Here is a 24,282-nt window from a genome sequence, read left to right on the forward strand (position 1 = left end):
GAGCTAGATTATCCAAAATCACAGATTGTCTTGACCATTGTGCTAATGTTTCTATTGTATTCACCAATAAGAGACAGATACACCTATACAATGACTAACATGTGAGTGAACCATGATACTTGTAAGTATATTTACAATTACTTGTCAATACACATAATCTTCCTGATGTGCATGACCTATAAACAAACAATATACTCACAAATCCACCATTGACACATCAATATCACAACTGTGTGTGTGTGTGTGGTTGTTTGCTCAATCTAAGGTTGATTATGCATTGCCCCTACCTTTAACCGTTCATGCCCTCCTTTAGTATGAAAATGTACAAGATCCACTGGTTATAAGAATTAGCATGACACAAATTTGCAAGGGTTCAAGCCTTGTTGCATAGTATGATGATTTCCTTCAAGATGTGTTATCGCTTTGTGAGTTGTGCGTGGATGTGAGTGTTGGATGGGGAATCTCCCCCACCTAGATGTGACCTGCTATCGTGTATCGACATATGATGTAATGATTCTCTCTCTCTCTTTCTCTCTCTTATACTCAACCATGGAGGGCAATGTGTAACCAGCCTAATTAATCAGCCTAAATGCGAGAGCGAACTCTAAAACATGGTGCCTGCGCCATGGGCACATGCTCCATCATCCGGGGCAATGTGAAACTAGCCTGGATGTGAGAGTGGGTATGTAGGCTACCGATGTGGATAAGCCTGTTCACTCGTGAAGTTTGGAAGCCTGATGAAGGAGTCTGACATGGTGGTGTCGAGAAGAGGAGTCGGACACGATTCACATGATGGGTGGCTAGGACCATGATAACCACCCGCGCTGCCACCGCCGCTGCAGATACCCCATGGCTGCGCTTCGCGGTGGCACGGCAGCAGCGGTCGCGTCAGCAGGAAGGACGGACGGACGGTCTTTTCCAGCAACAAGACAAGCAGCTCCCAGTGTTTCCTTCCGCTTGTCCCCTGCGTTTGGAAAAGGCCGGCCATGGCTCCGCATTCGTGGTGCCCGTTCCTCCCCTCCCGCCATACCCCGTCGCCTCCTCATTGCCTCCTGCCTTGCTGGGGATCATGATGAGCCCCAGCAGGACCATTCTCACGAGGACGATAACCCTCTCAAGGACGATGATGATGACATTGATGAGGGGGAACGCAGGCGTAGAGAGAAAATTGGCTTGGCTAACAAGGGTAGAACTCCCTGGAATAAGGGCAAATCGCACTCACCAGGTGATCAATACTCATTTCAGCTACCGCTGGTTCTTTTCTAAACCCTTACAAATAATTAAGTTGCGTTCTTCAGAAGTACTTTGAGCTGCTGCTGGTTCCGTTTTAGTATCGGTGTAGTATTGCTCGAGAGGGGGCCTGCTGGTTCTGTTTTAAGCCATTACAACAAATTAGATTGCGTTGTAGTATCGGTTCCACAGAATACCTGTTATAAGATGAGGCTAGAGAAAGCAAATCACAAGGTGCTCCACATTCAGACCCTCGAGCCTGAGTACAACATTACATTTCTTAATTGTTCTTGTTTCACTGTGCATCTTCTTGTCCTGCAATGGCTGCATCAGATATAATTAGATCCCCTGATGGCTCTTGTTTCATGTACATCTTCTGTGCTGCAATGACTGTATCTAGGTGACAATGTTTGGTTGGGTGATATTCTGACAGATAGATTGCATGGGTGCAAGAGTGAGTGAGACAAGTGTCCAAATGGTTTGTTCTTATTTGTTTTCAGCAACAATTGCCCGGATTGGTGAGCGAATCAGGATAGTCATGCAAGATCCCAAAGTAAGCCTTCTATCTTTTTCTGTCTGCATGCTTCTTGTCCAGCACATTAAGGGCAGGTCTCACGGTTACTTCTTTTTTAAGGGTTATTGAATGTCTTGCAGATACGTGAGAAATTGAGGCAGCATTCACATCCTCAAAGGTAAATAACTACTCAAGGAACTCGGGTGCTTCTCTCTAACTAACTACTGCGAATATATACCAGTTTAACTGCAGTAATTCAATTCTGCTCTCCATTGCTAATGCAGTGAAGAGACCAAAAGGAAAATTCAGAAGCATATGAAAGCCAGAATGTTGTTTGAAAAAAGACAGTTATCAATTGTTGGGGACTGGAAAGAAAGAATAGCTGAGGCTGCAAGGCTTGGGGATTGCAGAGAAGATGAACTTGAATGGGATAGCTTCAATATTCTGAAAGCTGAAATGAGACGAGACCATTATGCAGCAGTTAAGGAACAGAGACAAAAACAAAAGGTCCCACGCATCAGGAGGTGGACGGCAGAGCAAAGGCAAAAAATTTCTGAAGGAGTCAGAGCCAAATGGGATGATCCTGTAAGGGCATCTGCATGTGGTACAAGTTTTGTTACATTTGCCAATTCAGACAGATGGTTCTGATTAGTGCAGCTCATGACCTGATTGCTTGATTAAACTGCTTGAATGTCTCAGTAGTCAATGAGGTTGAACTGGTATGACCTTTTTGCGGCTACTCTGTTTGTTTTGAAACTTCCCCCATCGTGTATATTGCCCTGCAGAGAATACATCATACTAAAAAATCACATTAGCTATTGCAGTTTCCAAGCTTCGATTTCTAACAGCCATGCAGTTTACTGCATAAACCTCTGAACAATGAGTTGACTCTAATGAGCTGCAAAAGAAAAGGCAACACCTTGAAACTGAGATAGCTCTATATGGGAATGAGTGCTACAAACATAGTAAGTGAGCTGAATAGAGTAGAATCTGTCAGAGGGTCGAGGAACTCTTCTGTATTATGAAGTTTTGCAACTTCCATTCTCGATGGGGTTGTTAACTGCTGAACCAGAGTGTCAAGGGACCAGGGTACAATAAAACGAGCAAAACTATGTCTGCATCTCCAGTGTCACAATTCTGTGTTTAATAAATATGGCCATGAAGTTTCTGGTCAATTTCAGGCTCTGGTAACAGGGCTCAGTTCATTGGTGTCCATCTTTCTCTTTCAAAAAGTTTATAGTTCCCGATATAGTACTTCCTTCTCTTAAATGTTGATAAAGTTAGCTCTCTCTTTCATCCATGAGCTTTTTTTGAAAGTAAATAGGCTGGCCAGCTGTTGTCTTGGTGTTTAGGACCTCAGGTTAACCATATAGATTTTTTAGGTTAAGAAATAGTTGAGTTTTATTATGTGCGACTGAATTGTATGGTTTACTTTGATCAGACTTTCAGTTAGAAAATAGGTAATTATCACTTTCCTAATACATGGCAAATGTGTGTGAGGTGATTGAGTTTAAATACAGTGCTTGGAGAATGGCAGGCTTGTGAAGTGCTGCTTTCCTTGGCAGGTCTTTAGAGAGAGAATGTCTGAAGGTTTTCGAGAGTGTCGGAAAAATAAGCAACCTCAAGACAAAAAGAAGCTTCAGAGTGACAACATAGTGGATAAACAGTTTGATCAACTACTTGCTATTGGAAATTACAGTGGATCCAATGAAACCAGGTGGTCAGATTCCATTCCAGCTATTGGTGACTTTACCACAACCAGTGTATCATCCTATTGTGATCCTTCATCCAAAGAAAAGTTACAAAGAATTAAGCAGCTTCGTTTACAAAGTGTCAAAGAGAAGGAGCCATTTCTAGTAAATGGAGGTACTACAGTCAATGACCATGCCCACCAAGGTGGAAAGGTCGTAACACCTAATCAGCATGATGGAACTTCTACTTCATTTCAAGCTCAGCGTGAAGCCACTGAAAGGGCTAGGTATGACCATTTTTGAAGATTTTGCGAGTTTCTCTCTTTGTGTATAGAATGTTCAATCTCATTTGCTTGTGCTTGGTAATGTTCTGTAATTTATTATGAGATCATTACCCTCTGCAGACTTCTATTAGAAGAAGCGGAACGTGCAGCTCGTATTGCAGCCCAAGCTTTGGAAAATGCAGACAGTGAAAATGAGAGTCTAAAGTGCTCTCTTTTGGAGGCACAACTTTTACTGAAGGAAGCAAACAATTCAATATCTAAAGCAGAGGCTGGAATTGCTCTCTGTCAAGTGACTCTAGAGACAAGGTAAAGTAAATAGGGAGCTCTCAAAGCTCCTTAAGATGTTTTCTTTTCGTGTGATAAATGCATGAAAGTGCATTTTGTATCTATCCAAGGAAAATAAATTCATGTAGACTCATGAACACACCTGTTTGTACTTTCATTTGAAAGTGTTAGCAGTAAGCTGTATATTTCCCAAAGCTCTAGCCTTTTGTTTCACAATTCTAGAACTAACTTGAAAAGAGATGATTGTTTATGAAGCTTTTTCTTGATTTTGATGCTCCTTAACTAGCATATTTGAAAACAAAGAATATCATGCGCCAACTCTTGACTCTTGCTTTTGACTCTTGACAAGTGTCCATTCATGAGTTTCTGTTTGCAACTTTAATTTTCATGTCTGTTTCACTTGTTCACCCCCTTTGAAGGTAAGATTTGATATTCAAGGAAGGGGCACGAAGCTTAGGCCTAGTTAGCCCCTATTGAGTATGTATCAAGAGGACGTGAAACTTATTGCTTTGCTTAGCATTTGATTAAAAGTTAATCGAATATGCTAATGTGACTTGTACATGCGAGATATGCAAGTCAATTATTTGACATTGTGGGACGTAAAACCCTGAGATATCAGTTGGTGCCAAAGGCAAAAGTTGTAATAAGTTATATTTGACAGGTACTAGGTGGTATCCGGTGTCAGATTTTGGCCTAGACAAATTTATTAGTCACTAATATTAGTGGTGATATTAGAGACTAGGCATTAATTAATTAATGAATGCCGGGCTAAGGGCTAATAATTGCTCAAGGATACTTGGAAGACAAATTGGCCTAGCCAATTTAATTATTGGCTGGTGAAATTGATTTTTTAAGTATTAGAATAATTATTAAATTAATTCTCAGAATTAATAATTCAAAAATTAATTTAATAAGCTGAATAATGGGATTAGAAGGTTGCCACTTGGCAAAACTTGCCCATGCAAGTGGGAAAAATGCTTTTTAGGGGTTGGTGGAAGTCTATTCCAGCCATTGTGAGAGAGAAGGAGGTTGTTAGAGAGCAAGGAGAGGTTGTTGACGTGATTTGTAGCCACTAGAGATTAGTTCTACAGCATGTGATAGTAGTTTGGAGCCCTCCAAGAGTAGGTGACAACCACCCAAGATCTTTGTGGTGTAGATGATAGCATACAGGAGGGGGCATAAGTCTTTCTGGTGGTCCTAAATTGTAGGTGACAACTTTCATTGCTATTTGAGCAAGGCAACAGTAGCTTTTTAACGTTTCTTGCAATGAAATTCTGATATTTATCTCATTTCCCAGCCATCCCTCAAGTTATCTCATTATTTTTCAGCAATTTAAGCCATTAGAAGAAGAGATTTCAGTTAATCTCTAATGTAAACCCTAATTTACAGCAGAAATTAGGGTTTAACAGCCACCTCGAAATGCATACTCAGAATTGAGGGTCCAGGACTTGAATTCCAACAGCTCAAATTGAGGAATTCCTGGGAGATTCAAGAGTCCAGGCAACCAATATTAGATTGGGGCTGAATTTGTCTTTCAAGGAGCAGGGTGAAGTCCAATCTCCAAGCAAACCAAGAGGCTAATTGGTTTGAAGGCTTGTTGATCATTTGTGGCAGTAAGAGGCATTTGGATCAACAAGGAGACTAAGAAATTTAAGGGGTTAAACTGCTATTGCCTTGCTCAAACAGCCATGGAAGCTGTCACCTATAGCTTAGGACCACCAGAAAGACTGCTACCTCATCCTGTATGCTGTCATCTGCACCAGAAGAACCTTGGGCTGATGTCACCTACTCCTGGAGGGCTCCAAACCGCTATCACATGCTGTAGGATTGATCCTTGGTGGTTGCAAACCATGTCAACAGTCTCTCCTTGCTCACTAAGAACCTCCTTCTTTCTTACAATGGTTGGAATAGACTTCCACTAGCCCCTAAAAAACGTTTTTCCGACTTGCACATGTAAGTTTTGCCAAGTGGTAGCCTTCTAATGTCATTTTTCAGCATTATCCAGCTTATTAAATTAATTTTTAGAATGTTAAATTCAAAAATTAATTTAATAAATATTGTAGTGCTAAAAAATTTAATTTCACTAGTAAATTTTTAAATTGGCTAGGCCAATTTGTCTTCCAAGTATCCTTGAGCAGTTATTGACTCTTAGACTAGCTCAAATTGCTTAATTAATGCCTAATCTCTAATGTTATCATTGATATTAGCGGCCAATAAATCGGTCTAGGCCAAAATCTGACATTGAGTACTACCTAGTACCCATCAAGCATAACTTATTATAACTTTTGCCTTTGACATCCAATGTATCCTCAGGGTCCTTGGCCTGCTACCATGAAATAACTGCCATGTGTATCACATGTGCTAAATAACCTTGCACATTTTATTAATATCTTAATCAAATGTTATCGGCAATATTAGAGCATCTCAAAATTTCATGTCCTTGTGACCTCCTCCCTCCTCTCAAATCCTTGCAATTGTCCTTGATTGCATTGTATTGTGCCAAAGGAAAAGCATATTGTACTGGAATTTTCACAAGGCATCATAGCCACAACAATGGCCATTGTTGTCTAACCATGCCATATGCCCCAAACCTTACTGAAAATTTCCACCCAGCATAAACATGACATAAATCTGAAAAACAATCTAAAACTGTTGCTAGAAATCCATTGGATACATCCATAACTCATGTTTCTCAACTTATCTGACTTCACAATCATAGTAAAGCATATTCTCAACATAAACCATGGCTGAACTTGTCAATGGCATTTACTAGCTTTCGGTTGTTGATGGAACCAACTATAAACCGTTGAAATTGAGCATAATCTGATAATAAATTGATCATTTGCTGATCTGAGAACTGATCACAAACTGTTGCAAATGTGACTCAAATTGGTCATTAATTGATTGCAAAATTTGATCACAATTTGATCTCAAAATTGAGGCAAAAGCTCATATGAAAGCTTTGACTTTCATTCAATAGTTTGATGTAGCCTATTCAAGGGGGAACTTCACGGAGTCCTCCAGGATTTGAAAGGCAGTTGCTTTCTTGAAAGGAAATGCATTACAGTGGAGGTCCGCTCCTTTGATACAAGGTAGAGCATCTTCTATGTGGGTCATAGAGATGGGGAACGGCCAATGCGGCACATAGGAACGAATTAACGCGTTTCGGGAGGTCCGAGCCTAGGAAATGCTGACGGAACATTCCAGCCCGTCTCATGTCCGGTTCCCTCCCTTTCCGGGCCATTCCCTCCCTTTCTGGGCCGTTTCCTGGCTGTTCTTGGGTCGTTTCCTGTTTGGAACGACCGTTCCAGCAATGGAAATTAGGAAAAAAAAGAGGTCGTTTGTTGGTGTCCGTTTAGGGTCGCAATTTGCTGGTGGCCCGACGACTCCCGTCTCTCCTGTCTCTCTCACTGGCCTCGCCTCTCGCGTCTCACCTCTCCCGCCTGTTTCGCTTGCCTCGCCTGCTGCTCCCGCTTGCCTCGCCTGCTGCTCCCGCCTGTCCTGCCTTCCCCACCTGCCTCTCCTTCCTGCTTGGCCCAACTTCCGCCGGCGAACAGGTGAGGAATCTCGTATCAAGCACCAACCAAAGTGTTTCTCTACTCAGTATTGATTTTTGTTCAGTAGGACCATTATCTCCCCCAAATTTGGGGAATTTTGGATCAGTTGTTGGCAGTTGCCCCAAAATTTGGAGCTTTCTTAAGGATTGGGGCCCATATTTGGCCACAATGTCCCCAAATTTGGGGCATTGGGATTCATCATCCCAGGATCTAAAAGAGCCCCCAAATTTGGGGCATTTTGAATTAATCATCGCCCCAAATTTGGGAGTTGAAAATGTGCCAAATTTTGGGGCATTTTCAGCAAGGGAATGCAAGCTGGAATGCCCCAAATATATGCATGACAAGATTCCCATGGGTAATCTTCCATGAGGAATTACCAAAAGAAACTACATAACATGCATCATTCAAAGTGCCACTAGAGATAAGGCTTTTCGTAAGAGCCGGTACTTGACGTATATCATGAAGAGCAAACATGCAACCTGAACCAAACTGTAGCTGGACATCACTAATACCAACTATCGCCAATGCCAGGCCATTATCCAAATAGACAGATCAAGATTCGAGTCATATTGCGATAGGAGTGAAACCATTCTATGTAAGGGGTCACATGAAAGAAAGCCCCTGAATCTATTAGCCAACACCGAGAATACCTTGACAAAGCATTAGTCAGCTGTGAAGTATCAAGAAGAAGTTGCGAGTATGAAATCATCATCAGAATCAGTCTGCATAACATTAATCTCTTCAATCTTAACATTGGACTTGCTAGGGACAATGTTGCGGCGATCATTTTTGTATTGTACTTTATCATTGCCCTTTTCTTTGCACTTGTCCTTGCGCAACTTATGGGATAGTGGTTGAATATGCCGTGTTTTTCCCATAGTAATGACAAGTCAATGAGGACTTACGACCATGGGTTTATTGCAAGATTGCCCATGTGATTGAGAGCGAGATTGTCGAGAGTCTCTTCCATGTTGGTCATTATCGCTCCTATCATTATTGCCTCTAACTGTCAAAGCATGAGAGGTGCGGGAAGCATCGGCATTCTTTTCGTTAACCTCTTCAGTCAAGAGTGCACCCTCTACATCCTACAATTGTAATCCATTAGTAGGTATGTTGGCACACATAGCAATGCGAAAGGTATCTTATGATTCAGGCAATGTAACTAAGAGGAACAAGGAAAGAAGAGTGCCCTTGAATTCAATCCCCTGTGAAGACAAATGACTAATAATGGAATGAAACTCATTTAAGTGAGTTGACATAGAAGTGCCCTCCTTCATGCGAAGGTCCATGAGTTACTTCAGCCATTTTTATGCAAATGCAGCTAATGATCCTTTTTGCAGCAGTCCATTTATGATAACTTGACTCCCATAGGTCCACTGAAGGACTATGATAAAGGTGGCAAAAGCATAAAGTTTGAGCCTTTCAGTGGTGCAGAAGATAGACTGAAAGCACTTATTTTTATTCAACAGTTTGATGTAGCCTATTTTGGAGGCAACTTCATAGAGGCATCTAAGATACGCAAGGCAATCACATTTTTGAAGGGAAATGCATTGCAGTGGTGGTCTACACTTCTTATTCAAGGAAAGTCACCTACCACTTGGGTCCAGTTCAAGCAAATGTTTGCTTCAAATTGGTTGACAAGTACCTTTGAAGTAGACATTATGACAACTTGGAATCAGTTGAATTCCAAAGACTGCAAGAGTTTGGATTAGTATACTAAGAAGTTTTGGGATGCATTGTTGCCAGTTACTTCTTATCACACAGTATCCCTCCATGAGCAGGTGGAGAAGTATATTTGTGGTTTGCGAAAGGGTATTCAGGATTTTTGCATTATGTCCACTGTTTCAAGCATGTCTTAGCTTATAGAAATTGCTACTACAGCCGACACATTGTTGCGTGGAAAGGATGCAGGATTCCATGATGATGATGATGCTAAGTCACATGTCAAAGAGGCAAAGGCTGAGAAAAAGGGTAAATCTGAAAATAAAGCTGAAAATTAGGGCAGATATGAAAATAGGGTTGGAAAGAGATAAAAATGCTATGTGGAAAGCATGGATGTAGCTTATCAAAAGGTTAAGTATGCGCTTCAAAGATCATAGGATAAGCAAAAGAGAGCAGTTGATCGTCATAGGTGTGCTTTGCACTTTGCAGAGCCGATTATGTATTGCTGCGATCTGAAAAGGCATGGTTGAAAAAGATGAAAGGAATGTTAGAATAAGAGGAACTATTAATTTAGATTTTAATTTTTGAAAGGTAGAATAAATTACACAACATCGCACCGCATTGAGTTAAACTCTTCTTTACCTGCATATAAACGAAATACACTAAAATAAATCAATTTTTAAATTAGAAAGATCCATTAGAAAAATCCACAAGAAATTATGAATCAAGTAATTGCATCAAGAATGTTTTTCTTGACATTTACAAATTATATAAATGTAGATAAATATTTTTCTTGGCATTTAGGAATCATGTAAATGCAAGAGTGATTGTATCCAAAGCTGTCTATGAGATACTATGGGCCATTTCAAGTGTTGGAGAGGATCAGTGATGCATGCTATAGGCTGAAATTGCCTCCACACTGGCGGATACACAATGCTTTTCATGTGAGCATGCTTAGACCTTTTCATGGAGATGTGCTAGAGCATGTATCTGGTGAAATTCAATTGAAGATTGAAGAGCTCGATGAAATACTAGTACCAGAGCAGACTTTGGCAAACAAAGAGAGGAAGATTAAGGGCAAGGGTTCCAGAAGGTACTTGGTGAAGTTTTAGAATTATTCACCAATGGATGCCAAATGGATGGAGGAGGATGACTTGGTAGACCATCCTCAGTTGTTGCAGAAGCTTTACCTTGATACTTTCTAGAGTTGACTTTAGTTCGGGCTCAATTAGGTTTAGTAGAGCAGAGGTCCAGAGTATTACCTGATGCTTGTGAGGGAGCTAGCACCTTCTCTCCTCAGTAAGCAGTGGATCTCGAATGTATTCAGCATACATTCAGGGTATTGTAGCTAAATAGTCTGTTTGCCAAGAGATCACTATTCCGTGTACTAGTCACTATGTTTGGTATGCAGATTGGTATGGTTTTCACTGTGGTTTAGTAGTAGCCTTGGGAAGCATGCCAAAAATTGGAAGCTCCAAGACTTGGATATTTTAGGGCTTAAGGTGAATCTTAGCTAAATTCAGGTGGAGGACTAGCCAACCGTTGAATTTGGGGCATTTCCATCGTCAATGAAGTGGGTGAAGGCCAATTAAGTGCTCGAATTAAGGGGCAAAATAGATTGAAGACTTGCTAGTCACTTTGGATAGCAAGGGGAGTTTAGATTGCGAAGGGGATTGGGAGAATCCCATTGTTTTAATTTCTTCTTCAATAAAGCTAAAGAAATACCAAAAGGGGCACCAATTTTGGGGCCAATCGGGTGTGCATTGTCCAAGATTAGTAGGTAAATTTGTATTTTCAGATTTGCATTTATTGTTTGTTGTTGTAATTAAGTTGTTGCTCTGAAGATCTCAACATTTGGACCCTTGGAGATTCAGAAATTACAAATTTCTTTGCTGTAACCCCTAATTTACAGTAGAAATTAGGGTTTAGCAGCAGCCTTGGGAAGCATGCCAAAAATTGGAAGCTCCAAGACTTGGATTTTTTAGGGCTTATGGTGAGGTGAATCTCAGCTAAATTCAGGTGGACTAGCCAACCATTGAATTTGGGGCATTTCCATTGTCAATGAAGTGGGTGAAGGCTAATTAAGTGCCTGAATTAAGGGGCAAAATAGATTGAAGACTTGTTGGTCACTTTGGACAGCAAGGGGAGTTTGGATTGTGAAGGGGATTGGGAGAATCCCATTGTTTTAATTTCTTCTTCAATAAAGCTAAAGAAATACCGAAAGAGGCACCAATTTTGGGGCCAATCGGGTGTGCATTGTCCAAGATTAGTAGGTAAATTTGTATTTTCAGCCTTGTGCTGCAAAGATTTGTAGGAACAGGAGAGCTACTTCAAGTGCTTCGGACTTTAAAAATCTTGAGGCCAGGATGAAAGAGTTGATGGAAATGCAGATGGGTTTATGTTCGTGCACTTGCCATGTACTCAATGGAGTTACATGAATAAGCTAAAGGTCTATATGGTGTTGTGTGTGAGACAAAGCACATGGAGTGTTCTCCAACAGGTATCGGCTGATCTAGGAGGTGAAGTAAGGGCACTTTCAACAATTGTTTCTGAGACAAGTAGATTAATGAATCTACTTGTGAATGATATGTGGGCTTCGTTCTGGGGGCTTGGAGATAACCATGAGCTTGTGATTTGCCAGAGGGGTTGTCGGTTGCTATTCTTGCAGTTTCAAATGAATGTTAGTAGGTTTAATGCCTTGCTGCAACAATTGAGTTGTCAGACGAACGGTCGCATCTGAGGAGAAAGAATTGCTAAGGGTGGAACTTTGTTTGCTGCTGTAATTAAGTTGTAATCAGGGATTTACTACCCATCCACAGAAGGAAGGCTGGTTTCAGGAGCAGCCTTTGGAGTCAGTTGGAGCTAGCAGGAACCTCTTTGGGCAGCAGGAAAGGTTGCCAGGACAGTAGAAAGGTTGCCAATGCTGTGTGGAAGGTCATCAAGCAGCAGGGCAGTCGCTATGGCTGATGGAGCTGGCGTGGAGGCTGGGCGCAACAGGGGTGATGATGTCCTGACTCCCAACCAGTCTGCACTAGTCATCATGGGCGGGTGTCCAGTAGCCTTGGTGTTGGATGGGTCGCATCTGAAGGCAGCAGATGAACAGGTCCTCTGCTAGTGTTGAACAGCTGTGTGGTATTCTGCTGATGATGGGCATCTGCTATCTTCTAGTTACACAACTTATGTGCTACCTGGAGTTTGATTCCAGGTATCCAGCATTTGCATTGTGCGTTCACAGGCCTGAATCACATTTGACCTGTTTTTGGATAATTTTGTTTGTTTTGAGCATCAGCTGGTGTACTGCTCAATAACAACTTACACATGTAATGAGCATATCTTAAAGTTAACTTGCAGAGTGAGTGCTTTCAGTGAAGGACAATTATGGATCTTGTCTTTACTTTGACTTCTAAGTCTGCAAAAGTGTTGAAATCTCTCTGATCTTCTTTACTGCCATGGTCGTGTTCTTCAGGATGGCCACCAAACTGCATGCATGTTGAGAATGCCCATAGATTAGAGTGATCCCTCCAAATAAGATCATTTCAAATCCTTCCAGAACTCTTTACTGGCTCATTTTAGTTAGTATAGCTAGCATGTTAACTCTTGTTAAGACCATGCATTTAGTCCAGAATTGATGCTATCTCATCAATTTTTAACTTGAAGAATAAGAAACTCAGCTGTTGGAACTAGTTTTGCATATGATGGGCTTACCACTAGTTTCTGATTACACATAAACTTGTGATCCTTGTGAATGTCAGATGGACTTAAGCTTGTTTATGAGCTGGTAAGTTTTCTTCGTTTACTTTTTCATAACTGGAATGGAATTCTGTACTTATCTGCAATAACAAAATTTATGAGACTCACCTTTCTGTGTGCATGGTTGTTGGGTATACACAGTGCCTGAATTGATGGACACAAATGCAGATTCAATATCTCATACACACAATGCATAAACTTATGTACACAGGTGCAGACACCAGTGGACTATTTCTTCTGGTACCAATATCGCCAATGCCATACAGCATTGGTGATACTAGTGCAACTGGCAGGTGTAATTACAATTGAGGATTATCATGGATGGACATTTCCAGCACTACAAGAAAGGCAGAAAGGTGTAAAGATTTTTCCAGTTTTGCACGCTGCGACCCACCAGATTGTGTCATTGTATCTCAATTGCTGATTGTAAGGTAAATCTACAACTTGCTTCCAATTAAGAATGTTATTCAGTACAGCAAAGACTTGTTTATTTATCTTGTTTTGTGTCAGGGCTCAGGCATGGAACTTTCACTCAGAGTTTGGAACTGCGGGCTTGCAATTTGAAGCCTGGAGGTTGGAGCTTGTGAGTGTGTACATCCTGTTGCTCATTTAGTTGCTGTAACTGTATACTGTATATTGAACACATAAGCATTTTTGGGGTATTTGTATGTATAGCTTCATGGTTGAGGTGGGTATTGTGAAGCAAAGAGTCTGTTGGCTAATGATATAACCTTTCTCCTATCAAAAGCAAGTAAAAAGGGGATAACCACCAGTGTTTCTAATAATCAGCTTTTGTTACAAGCTAATACACCAAAAGCAAGTAAAATGGTGAAGTCTACTAGTGCTTACGATGAAGAAAGATACCTACATGTACAACAGCATATACAAGAGCCCACAAGATGAGTGATCATCAACTCGCACAGGGACAAGCTATTTGTTTAACGGCCCGATCACTTAATTCTGTACATTTACTTCTGAACGAGCTTCCAAAACTTCATCAACCCATTTGAGCCAACGTCAAGACTTTCCACAAGCGAATGCACCACATTGACCACAATGCACATTCTGTTCTTTTTGTATGGATAAGACTTCAACATTATGTTGAAGATAGGCTACATTGAAAATCACCTTGTTAGTATTATTGTATGTACAGGGGTATTGTCTAAGCTATTACATTGGGAATTATGAAGTGCATTTTTGTCCATCTATGCCATAAGAATATGTAGCTAGTCCTATTGTCATATGTATGTGTACCATATACGTCTAAGAATAGGATGGGGCTCCATATCCTTATAGCATCCGCATCCATACCTTATAGCATCCCCATCCTTGAAGCTCAAAGTGTGCTTTGCTATCACATTAAACATCAGATAAGCTCCACATTTGATCCTTGTTAGAACTTAACATGATTTGAATTCTTCTTTGGTATTTTCATACTATTTTCTTTTGGTTTTGCACCCAACTCATGATTGGTTTAATATTTGATATGTGCAAGTACGAATCCACATTTTGAAACTATAAGAGCTAAAGGTTGACTTGAGCACTTGAAAACCCTATTAATCTATAAGTTTTACTCTCATCTTAGGATTGGGGCGTGAAACAAATTGTAACTAACTTACCAAGTAGAGATATCATATTGTAACCCAATCCCGCAAACATTATGCAAAATCTATAGCTTATTGATTTTTATATCCTTGTGTTTTAAGATTTTAGGTCTTTAATATTTTGTTGAAAATGCACCAACCTCTTTAAATATTCTTGTTAGCGATATCAACATTTCATTTATTTTATGGTAAGCTAAATTTGTGTTGTCATTGGTCATTTGGTACAAAATTGCCGTGGTACTTATTGACAAAAATGATGGTATGTCATGACCACATGAAGTATAGTGCATGTTCTAAGATGCCACCTCTAGAGCAATAAGACTACCCTTTGCTAACTAATATAGTGGATTTGAATGCTATATGCATCTTATAAACAAACTAAACATTGCAATACCAACACAAGTGAAATATAGCTAAATTGTACCAATATCTATGTACAATTTGCATCACATCCCTTGGTTCTTTGTTGTTAAATATTTGATTGTGAGTCAAAAGACTTTGGACTTGATCCATTCTTGCTTCCTTGCTCATGGCATTGCAAATAGCTTTTTGGCTCCAAATGGTCCCTTCCCTTGCTACTTTGTCCCTAAGTGTAGGGTCGATGACATGCCATGATGATCTTTCACCTAGTCACCTACAATCCCTCGGGTCAAACATGGATTGCAGAAGGATTACTTACAGTAGATAAAGAGATTTGAAGCTTTTGGAATACTTGCTATGCACCATCTATGATTCCTAATGGTGGGTGTATCATTTCATTGCACAAGGTTTGTATGTTCTTCCTTACTCCAAGGTTACTCTCATATTGTTTAGTAGACCCAAATATGAATGGGGTTCATGACATCATTTTCTTCACTATATTAGAAGTATGATAACATATAGACTATGTGCTAATTTAATGTCTTTCAAAGGGATGCATTACATATAATAAGAGAGAGCAACCTTTCATTGATGAAAGATTATACCTTAAAGGAAATGATGTAGGGTTAATCAATAGGGGTAGAGGTAGACATGAAAGAATATTATTATAATTTTACAAAATGTGAGTATCATGAGCAAGCTACATGAGTAGAGATGTGGTAGATATATAGTAGGGAATGCGATTAGATCTATATGAGGGTTGGTAAATAATTTCTAGTGAATCATGAATGGAATAGGAGATCACTAGCCCCTCTTAGGTAATAGCATGAAGGCCTTTGACACTTTTGGTCATGAACCGTTGGTATACATTAAATCTTGTAAAGACCAATTGAAATTATTGAAATTTTATTTCAAGTAATTCTCTTATTATGAAAAAGTACTTATTTGAAATAATATGCATGTCTTTGTAATAAACTTGATAATGAGAACACACACACACACACACACACAGACAGGCACACGAACACAAACACATTGTTTTTCTAACATTAATTGTGCACGCAAACTAGATATGAAGATTATTTTCAAGTTTAAATAGACTAATTTACGAATTAGGATATGTAGATATACTAATATATTTATATGCTTTAGTATTTAATCCATAGATCATGAATTAAACTATATAGATTGACACAAAATAATTGATAAGGTTAGACATTTTTTTGGAATTTTCTATGTGCACCCTTTTGTTAGTTACCATGTAAATATTCTTCTCCCCCCTTAAAAATTTAAACTTACGTCTCCTAAGAACTGTCTAAGGTTATGCAGATATACTAATATACCTATATACATTGTAATTTTTAATCCATAGATCATGAATTGAACTATTAGACTATACTTTTAACATAAAATAATTGATAAGGTTAGATATTTTCCTTGTGCACCCTTTCATTAGTTACCATATAAATATACTCCTCCCTCTTCAAAAATTTAAACTCATGTCTCCTAGGAATTGTCTAATCCACTAGAATAACCCACTCTTGCTAATCTATAAATCTAAACATATCCAAAAAAATTAAAGATAATCACTCATTTTGCAAACACGTTCTCCCTATTTTGTACTCTATTAAATCTATATACACTAAAGTAATACACTTTACTTATACATGAATCTACACATACTCTTAAAAACTTAATAATTAAAAAAATCAGAGGATTCTATTGGGTCTCAATGTTTTTTTAAAACAAGAAAACTTTCTCACAAGATATGGCAACTCCTATATGCTGATTTGAAAAAGGGCAACAAGATCAAGAGACAAAAGGAAATTGCTACATACAACAAAAACTGTCTTCTTTTGCTTAAAACTAGGTTTCATTACATGGTGTGAAGGGGATAACAACTGAGGTGATCCCATGACACCTACAACTCATTCATACTCTTTAGTCCTTATCAACTAGTCTCTTCATTTGGTTTTTTTAGGTAACATGATCACCTCTTTGCCTTGGTATTAATATTTTGGTTTGGAAAATACAATCTTCTAGTTTTTGAAAAAATACATGTAGTAAAAAGAAAAATTTCATTAGAGTATGACTTCAGTATGGCTCCAATGTATATTTTTTGTATTGAAAATAGTTCATAACCCCATTTGTACTTCATTGCAAAATATCATCCTTTGAATTATAATTGAAATAAGAAATATAATTGTGATTATTCGAAATGCTACCACTCATCTCTACTCTAAAAAGGCAATAATCTAGGGATTTTTATGTGGGAAGCTCACTGCTAACACACACATACTAGTGGTCATGGTGTCTTTGCACAACTATGATATTTATCTTCTATAACCATTAATTAGATTAATTTTGGTCTTTTCAAAATATGTGGCATTCTAAGTTGACTCTTTGTTATGGAGATATTCTCCCTGCATCACCTACTTTTGTATAAGGATTATTTATATGTATTAGTGATGCTAAAGTTCAACATATAGTTATCAATTTGGATTCAACTACATTGGTGAATGGTTCCCATTTGGAGGCACTTGTACTCCTACCATTGGATATCATTGGATGGCTAAAAATCTACCAAACACACTTGGTGGATCCAAAGTCTACTACCACAGAACTTAAAGCCTTCTCCAAGGGCTTGCCAATGTGTATAGAAGAAGATGAGAAAATGCATTTTGAATGGCTTGATTCTTCTAGAAAAACTTTGAAACATGTTTAGTATTAACAAATTCTTGTTTGCCTTTGAGAATTCCAAGCCAAGAATATCATTTGAACTCCTCTCACCTTCTTTGAGCCGTGAAAGTGTGGAATATGCTTCACTCATTCCCCATCACTTCGAAGAGGAAGAAAATATTTTAGCCACTACTTGGCACACCCTATCATGGGTAAACAACAAAGAGGAATCCCTTGATGTGGATATATTCATTCCACCACGACATTTAGAACTCCTTTGAGATAAGAATAGCAATACGACTAGGGTTTTGGAGCCTACATTCTTGTAGCATCGATTCCAATCGAAATGTGGCTGATCCTACTTGGAGAAAAAAGCCTATTTGTAGATGCTAAAGAATATTCTAGACTAACTTATGATGGGATTTCTTCGTTATTAGTAGGCACCATCGAACTAACGGGACCATTCTCAATGTAGACTTTTGAAGTAAACAGATGCCCATCCCCATACGGTCTTTGCATATCCACAACAAATAACTCGATAGTAGAAATGATGCTAAGTTCCTCTACGGATGTATGGACTACTTTAGACCATTTATAAAATGTGCATGTGATGCTAGTGGTCACAAAGTAGAATGCATGAATAGTTCTATTCTATGGTTTGATCATGCTTTGTGTTGAGTCAAATGCACCAACAATCGGGACTTTGGACGAACTTCTATTGTTTCAGAAGTTGCAACTCACTTTGTTGACAATCTCTCATCTTGTCTCTCAACACTCCACTCTAACTAACCACATATCCTCCTCTCCAACCCAAGAAAGCAAGAACATAAGAGTATCTCGAGTTGTAGTGAACTCACCTAACTTTCTTGCATTTAATGATTTGAAGGCTCGGAGATGGTTCCACGGACCATGATCAACACGATCCAATGTCATCTCTCCTTCGCATCCACAACCAAGCACACCAATGAGTTGAAGAGCTAGTAGAGAAGAAAAGAAAAGCAAGATGATAGTGAAGAGCTTCACCTTTCCTCATTCCCTCGCTCAGCACACCTTGCAATCTCTCCCTCTCAGTCACTAACACGATGGAAGCAAGATGATAGACTAGAAAGATTGAATATAAAGCTTGAGTAGTCACATTGATAGAGCTTCCGCATCATGGATATGCCAAAAGGGGTGAATACAACTGAGACCTCCCACCCTTATATAGACCAAGAATTAGGGTTAGGGTTAGGGTTTGCGTCCCTTTTGCATTTTGTGTTTAGGGTGGTTTGCACCCCTCTTGGGCATCCTACCTACTTTGTGGGCTCTAGGTTGGTCAATCATCATTGTATGCTTTAACATTCGCCTAGTTAGACCAAGCCTAAGAGATTCTAATTACAAATACATGTGCGCAACCCACTCAACACTTGCAAGTGTGAAAAATACAACTGCATGTGGTGAATATAATGTGCACGGGAGTGGAGTGAGCCTGTCGACTCTCACAAGTAATACATCCATGATAATGTGCTAATGTCCATGAAGTACAAATATAATCCAAGTGCCCAAAAATAATGCATTGAAGCTCCACAAAAATAATTTCCACAAAAAATAGTAGCCCAACACTTCCATTTTTGCAGTCTTCTCAAAATATTATTAACATTATTTCCCCCTAGACAAGTGTCAGTCCCATGGCACTCACATGTAGTAAGTAGCATGCTGGACCTTGCACCAAAGACGCGAAATGCTGGGAATAGTCTTTATAAAGAAATAGGAGTCTCGTGCTGCTAATGTTGTAGATGATGTCTAGAAGATGTAGCTTAATTGAGGAAAAGGATGGTAGCATGAACAATCAAGGGTGGCTCTATGGAAGAAGAAATCATGGAATGGTGAGGATGTAGAGACCACCGATGTGAATGGTTCTTGAGTTCTTCAAGTAGTTCTTTGAAAAAATCTTGTAAGCCAACTTGTGCTCTCCCTAAGGGGTGTGTCTAACTTACATGTGAAGGGGAGAGTGCGGAATGGAGTGCAAGGTCAAGACGTGCTGAAGGGCAGAGCTGAGAGCTTACAAACCAAATGCTCCTTTTCTCGAATAGCAAATCCTTCTGGCTGCTTCATGTACAGCTCTTCATCCAAAGTCACCATGAAGAAAAGTAGTCTTCACATCCATCAGATCCAATTCTAAATCCAAGGATACAGTAAGAGCAAACAAAACATGGAGCGTAGTCATCTTCACCACTAGTGAAAAGACCTCCTGGAAGTCTATGCCTTCCTTTTTTGTATAGCCCTTAGCAACCAGTCGTGCCTTGTACTTGGGCTTCCCATCAATACATTTCACTTTGTAAACCCATTTATTAGGAATAGATTTCCTATCCTTGGGCAAAGGTACAAGCTCCCATGTGTTATTTGCATATAGAGACTTCATCTCTTCCTACATAGCAAGCTCCCACTTTCTCTTGTTTTCACATGATTGTGCCTCTTTAAATGTCAAAGGCTCACCCCATTAGTCAACAAAATGCAATCCAAAGATGGCTGAAACCTCTGTGGCTACCTTCTGACACATCTCGGCTACATACTATCTTTCTGCCGCCCTGAGGAAGCCAAACTCTATAACCCATCTCTCCCTCATCTCCATATCCCATGAAGATGCCCTTGATGGATTTCATGTCTAGTTTGGTCCTCTGTTCTACAGGTACATGCACAAAGGCATCACAACCAAAGACACGCAAATGGTCATATGAAGAAGGTTTGCCAGACCAAACCTCTTCAGGAATGCCATTTTCCAATGCACAATTGGGAGAGCAATTGCATACATGAACTGCAGTTTTAAGAGCCTTTCCCCAAAACTATTGCAAGAGATTAGATGTGGACAGTATGCATGTGACTCTCTCACAAAGTGTGCGGTTAAATCTTTTAGCAATGACATTTGATGCAACATTATAAGGGGCTATCAACTCCCTCTTAATGCCATGTATCTCACAAAACTTGTTAAATTATTTTGAGACATACTCACCCCCATTATCTGTGCTTACGGATTTTAACTTAAGCTCTTTTGTGTGTGGTAACAAAAGCACGAAACTTTTTAAAATAATCCAACACTTCCTTTTTGCTCTTAAGTACATACACCCATGACTTTCTACTAAAATCATCAATGAAAGTAACAAAGTACCGTGCACTCCCATACGAATTAACAAGCATAGTGCACACACCAGAGTGTACTGGGTCAAGAGCATTAGACTTCTTAATGACACTAGAGTAATAAGGAGACTTCACTTGTTTTCCATATAAGCAATCATTACAAAATTCAAGACCAGAGCCTTTTACATCAAATCTCCCTAAAGAGGAGAGAACTTGAAGGCCTTTCTGGCTCATATGACCAAGTCTTTTGTGCCAAAGCTCCATCTGTGAATGAACTTCAGCCCACAGCCAAGAACTTGCTAGGTAATGCTTTACAATGCAAGTAATATAAAGTCCCCCTTTTGCTGCCTTTAACAATCAGCATAGAGCCCTTATGGACCTTCTAAGATCCACCACCAAATGTAGTAAAATACCCTTTAGCATCAAGCTGCCCAACTGATAGTAGACTCTTCTTTATGGTAGGTACAAATCTAACATCCTGCAAAATCAGCTCTTGGCCATTTTCAAGAGCCAAGTGAATGGTGCAAACACCCTCTATCTCACATGCATAGTTATTACTGAAGTAAACCTTGCCTAGGCAACATGTAGTGTATTCAGAAAATGACTCCAAAGAGGGAGTAACATGAAAAGAGGCACCGCTGTCCACTATCCATGATTGTGACAACTCATCATGAGCTGAAAGTAAGGCATCAATTACCTTCTTTTTGGTGATGTGCATGGCATCAAGGCTTGATAGGTTGTGACGAGTGATGACCCCTCTCCTTAGACTTGATGGTGGGTTTCTCTACTTGTGGCTCTGCAGACTCGAAAAGAGTCGTGCCACCCTTGCTGAAAGCTATAACAATGTGAATGTTGCCCATGGTTAGGTGGATACGCTGCAACTGATAGTACACATTGCAACGAGCTTGTTTCTTGAAAGTTTGTTCTAACAATGATTCCGTGCCTACATTCTTAGTGTTGGGCAACACATAGAAGATTATCGGCATGCTTTCAAACTCAATAGAAACTGCAAATTTGCACTTTCCTAATAGCGTGTAGGGTTGGCCTCCATAAGGGGTGAGATTAGCATTAGTGGGCTGCAACTACGGTTTGCCAATTTGGGTCCAATGGTCATGAGTCAAGATATTAGTGGGCCTATGTCCTCACCTTCTAGGGTTTTGAGTTCTACATTGCCAATTTGGCTGATGGTTCGAATATTAAAATATCATAGCCCCTGAAACTTTAACTTTTTCTTGTGTCCCTTGATTGAGTATAACAGTACCAAGTCACCTTGTTCAAAGTTGCGTTGCTTGACATGCACCAGCATTTGCGTCTTGTCTTCTCGCATATTAGTGCATGGGTGGCCACAAGCCAGGTTTCCGATAAGCGTTCTATCCATGCCTCCTTCCCATCCCATCTCTCTTCAACTGCTATCCTGAGGCTTGGTACGAAGAAATCCATGGGAAGGATTTCCTCTGTACCATATGTCAATCTAAAGGGGATTTGTCCTACAACCGTCTTGTAAGCCGTGTGGTAGGCCCACAAGGCCGCCATCAACTTGTTATCCCAATTAGTGCGCAAGGCAGAGATGACTTTGGTCTCAAGACGTTTATTAAGATTTTATTTGTGGACTTAGCTTGACCATTTTCTTGAGGGTAATAAGGCAAAGACTTCTGATGGATGATTAGGAAAGAGGATAGGAGGTGAGCTATCACTTCGTTGATGAAGTGAGTGCCTTGATTGCTTACTAGTTCAATAGGGCAGCCGAATCGTGAGATCACTTGCTCCCAGAGGAACTTGGTAGTGGTCCTTGTGTCATTCTTTCTTGTAGCTCGTGCTTTTGCCTATTTTGTGAGATAGTCGGTGGCTACAATGATGTATTTGGCTTGTGAATACTGTGCCGCAGGACTAATGGGTCTAATGAAGTCAATCCCCCATTTCTCAAAGGATTGTCGTGCGATAATTGGGGTTAGCTCCATGTGATCCTTATAAATCGGAACTTTAGTATGTTGGCACTCATCACAATGCTTCACAAATTGTGTTGCATCTCAGAAGAGGGTAGGCCACTGCAGCACCTTGCGGGATGTTGCGTCTCCACTGAAGTGTCCTCTTGCGATTCTGTCGTGTGCCTCTATTAGTACATCATGCATCTCATGCTCACACACACATCTGCGCAGTAACCTATCCTGCCCTAGCCTGTAAAGTTGGCATGCTATCAATTGATATGGTTGGATTTTCAGGATGAGCCGCCTAAGTCAAGCTTTTTTTATCGGTCGTTTCGGCAGTCTGTGCTAAAGCACGTGAACTATGTCGTATGCCTAGTATGGCATCATGTCAGCTTTAAACAAATCTTCTTCGTTGGATAAGTGGAATAGATGCGCATTTGGCAGTTCATCCACAATGCCTTGTCTGACCACTTCTCCCATGGGGATGCAAGACAGATGGTCAACCATGTAATACTACTTCCCTTTATGCACCATCAAGAAGAAGTCAAAATCCAAAAGCAGAAGTAGCCATCTAGCGATGCGTCTTGTAGCGCATGGTTTGTTAACAAGATACAACAAGGCTTGATGGTCAACAAAGAAAGTGAAAGGCGTAGGCAAAAGATAATGTCGAAATTTCTTTATGGCAAACACCATGGCCAAGCCCTCTCTCTCCGTTGTTGAGTAATTCATTTCAGTCTCAGTGAGTTGTCTGCTAGCAAAGCTCACTGAATAATCCAAGTTATGTTCATCAGTTGGCACAACACAGCTCCTACGGCAAATTTCAAAGTGTTGATGTGCACGTAAAATGTGAGTGTCCAATCTGGGGTCAATCCAAAAGGCATGACTATGTAGGCAAAGACTCCCTATTCAGTGGCGAATGCGATTTTATACCTATCATTAGGATGTACTTGCACCTGATTATATCCATAGAAGCCGTCCAAAAAACTGTAGGCCTCTTTGCTAGCATGTGCTCGATGTATGGCAGTGGGTAATTATATTTCTTTGTAGTTGCGTTTACCTTCTTGTAATTGACACACACTCTAATCTTTCCATTCTTTTTTAATACGATGACGATGGGGGAAACCCAATCCGTGTGTTCAATTTTGTAGATGAATCCTACTCTCATTAGCTTGTCGATTTCTTTCTTGACAGCATGGGCGTGCTTTGGATTCATGGGGTATGGTCACTGCTTTTGACCGGTGTTGCATTAGGTGTATGGGTATGTTGTGAGTCACTACACTCGGGTCTACCCCTTTGAGCTCTTCTAGGGACCAAGCAAAGACGTCTATGTACTCTCGCAAGAGAGTAACGAGACTTGCTTCATCTTGCTCAGCCAAGTCATCGGCTATAAAGATAGGTCATGGGGTCTCCTCCTCCCTGGCTAAATTGACCTCCTTGACCTTGGTGGGTCCCTCGATTGGTTCGCTTGCTTGCCCCTATCGTTTGGCTCCTAGCAAGATCACCACCCTATCTCCCTTTTTGAACTTCGTGAATTGTTTTGGTAGGTCTTGTGGGTTTCATTGTTCTTCTGCCTGCATTACTTTGCTCTACGTCCGTCATTCCTCCCTTAATCATCAGCGTTAGGTGG

General features: G+C 40.1%; 1 protein-coding gene across 3 annotated transcripts; it reads left to right on the plus strand.

Annotated features, from left to right (window-relative positions):
- Positions 1-565: 565 nt before the first annotated feature.
- LOC148040194 (uncharacterized) lies at positions 566-14,349 on the plus strand. Of its 3 annotated transcripts, none has more exons than XR_015694421.1 (8): positions 568-1,225; positions 1,731-1,783; positions 1,885-1,922; positions 2,029-2,329; positions 3,310-3,722; positions 3,840-4,025; positions 13,185-13,404; positions 13,491-14,349. XR_015694421.1 is itself a non-coding variant. In XM_087697487.1 (7 exons), the coding sequence occupies exons 1-7, from the start codon at positions 850-852 to the stop codon at positions 13,119-13,121; spliced, it is 1,374 nt and encodes a 457-aa protein (XP_087553613.1). In that variant the 5' UTR covers positions 566-849; the 3' UTR covers positions 13,122-13,235. The 3 variants fall into 3 exon arrangements, 1 of the variants encoding a protein (XP_087553613.1); XR_015694420.1 differs by having other exon boundaries at positions 13,484-14,347; XM_087697487.1 differs by lacking the exon at positions 13,491-14,349 and having other exon boundaries at positions 566-1,225; positions 13,115-13,235.
- Positions 14,350-24,282: the final 9,933 nt, after the last annotated feature.

This window comes from Lygodium microphyllum, chromosome 2, assembly GCF_053477565.2.
Source record: "Lygodium microphyllum isolate KBCC chromosome 2, Lygodium_microphyllum_v1.1.10, whole genome shotgun sequence".
Classification (NCBI taxonomy): domain Eukaryota; kingdom Viridiplantae; phylum Streptophyta; class Polypodiopsida; order Schizaeales; family Lygodiaceae; genus Lygodium; species Lygodium microphyllum.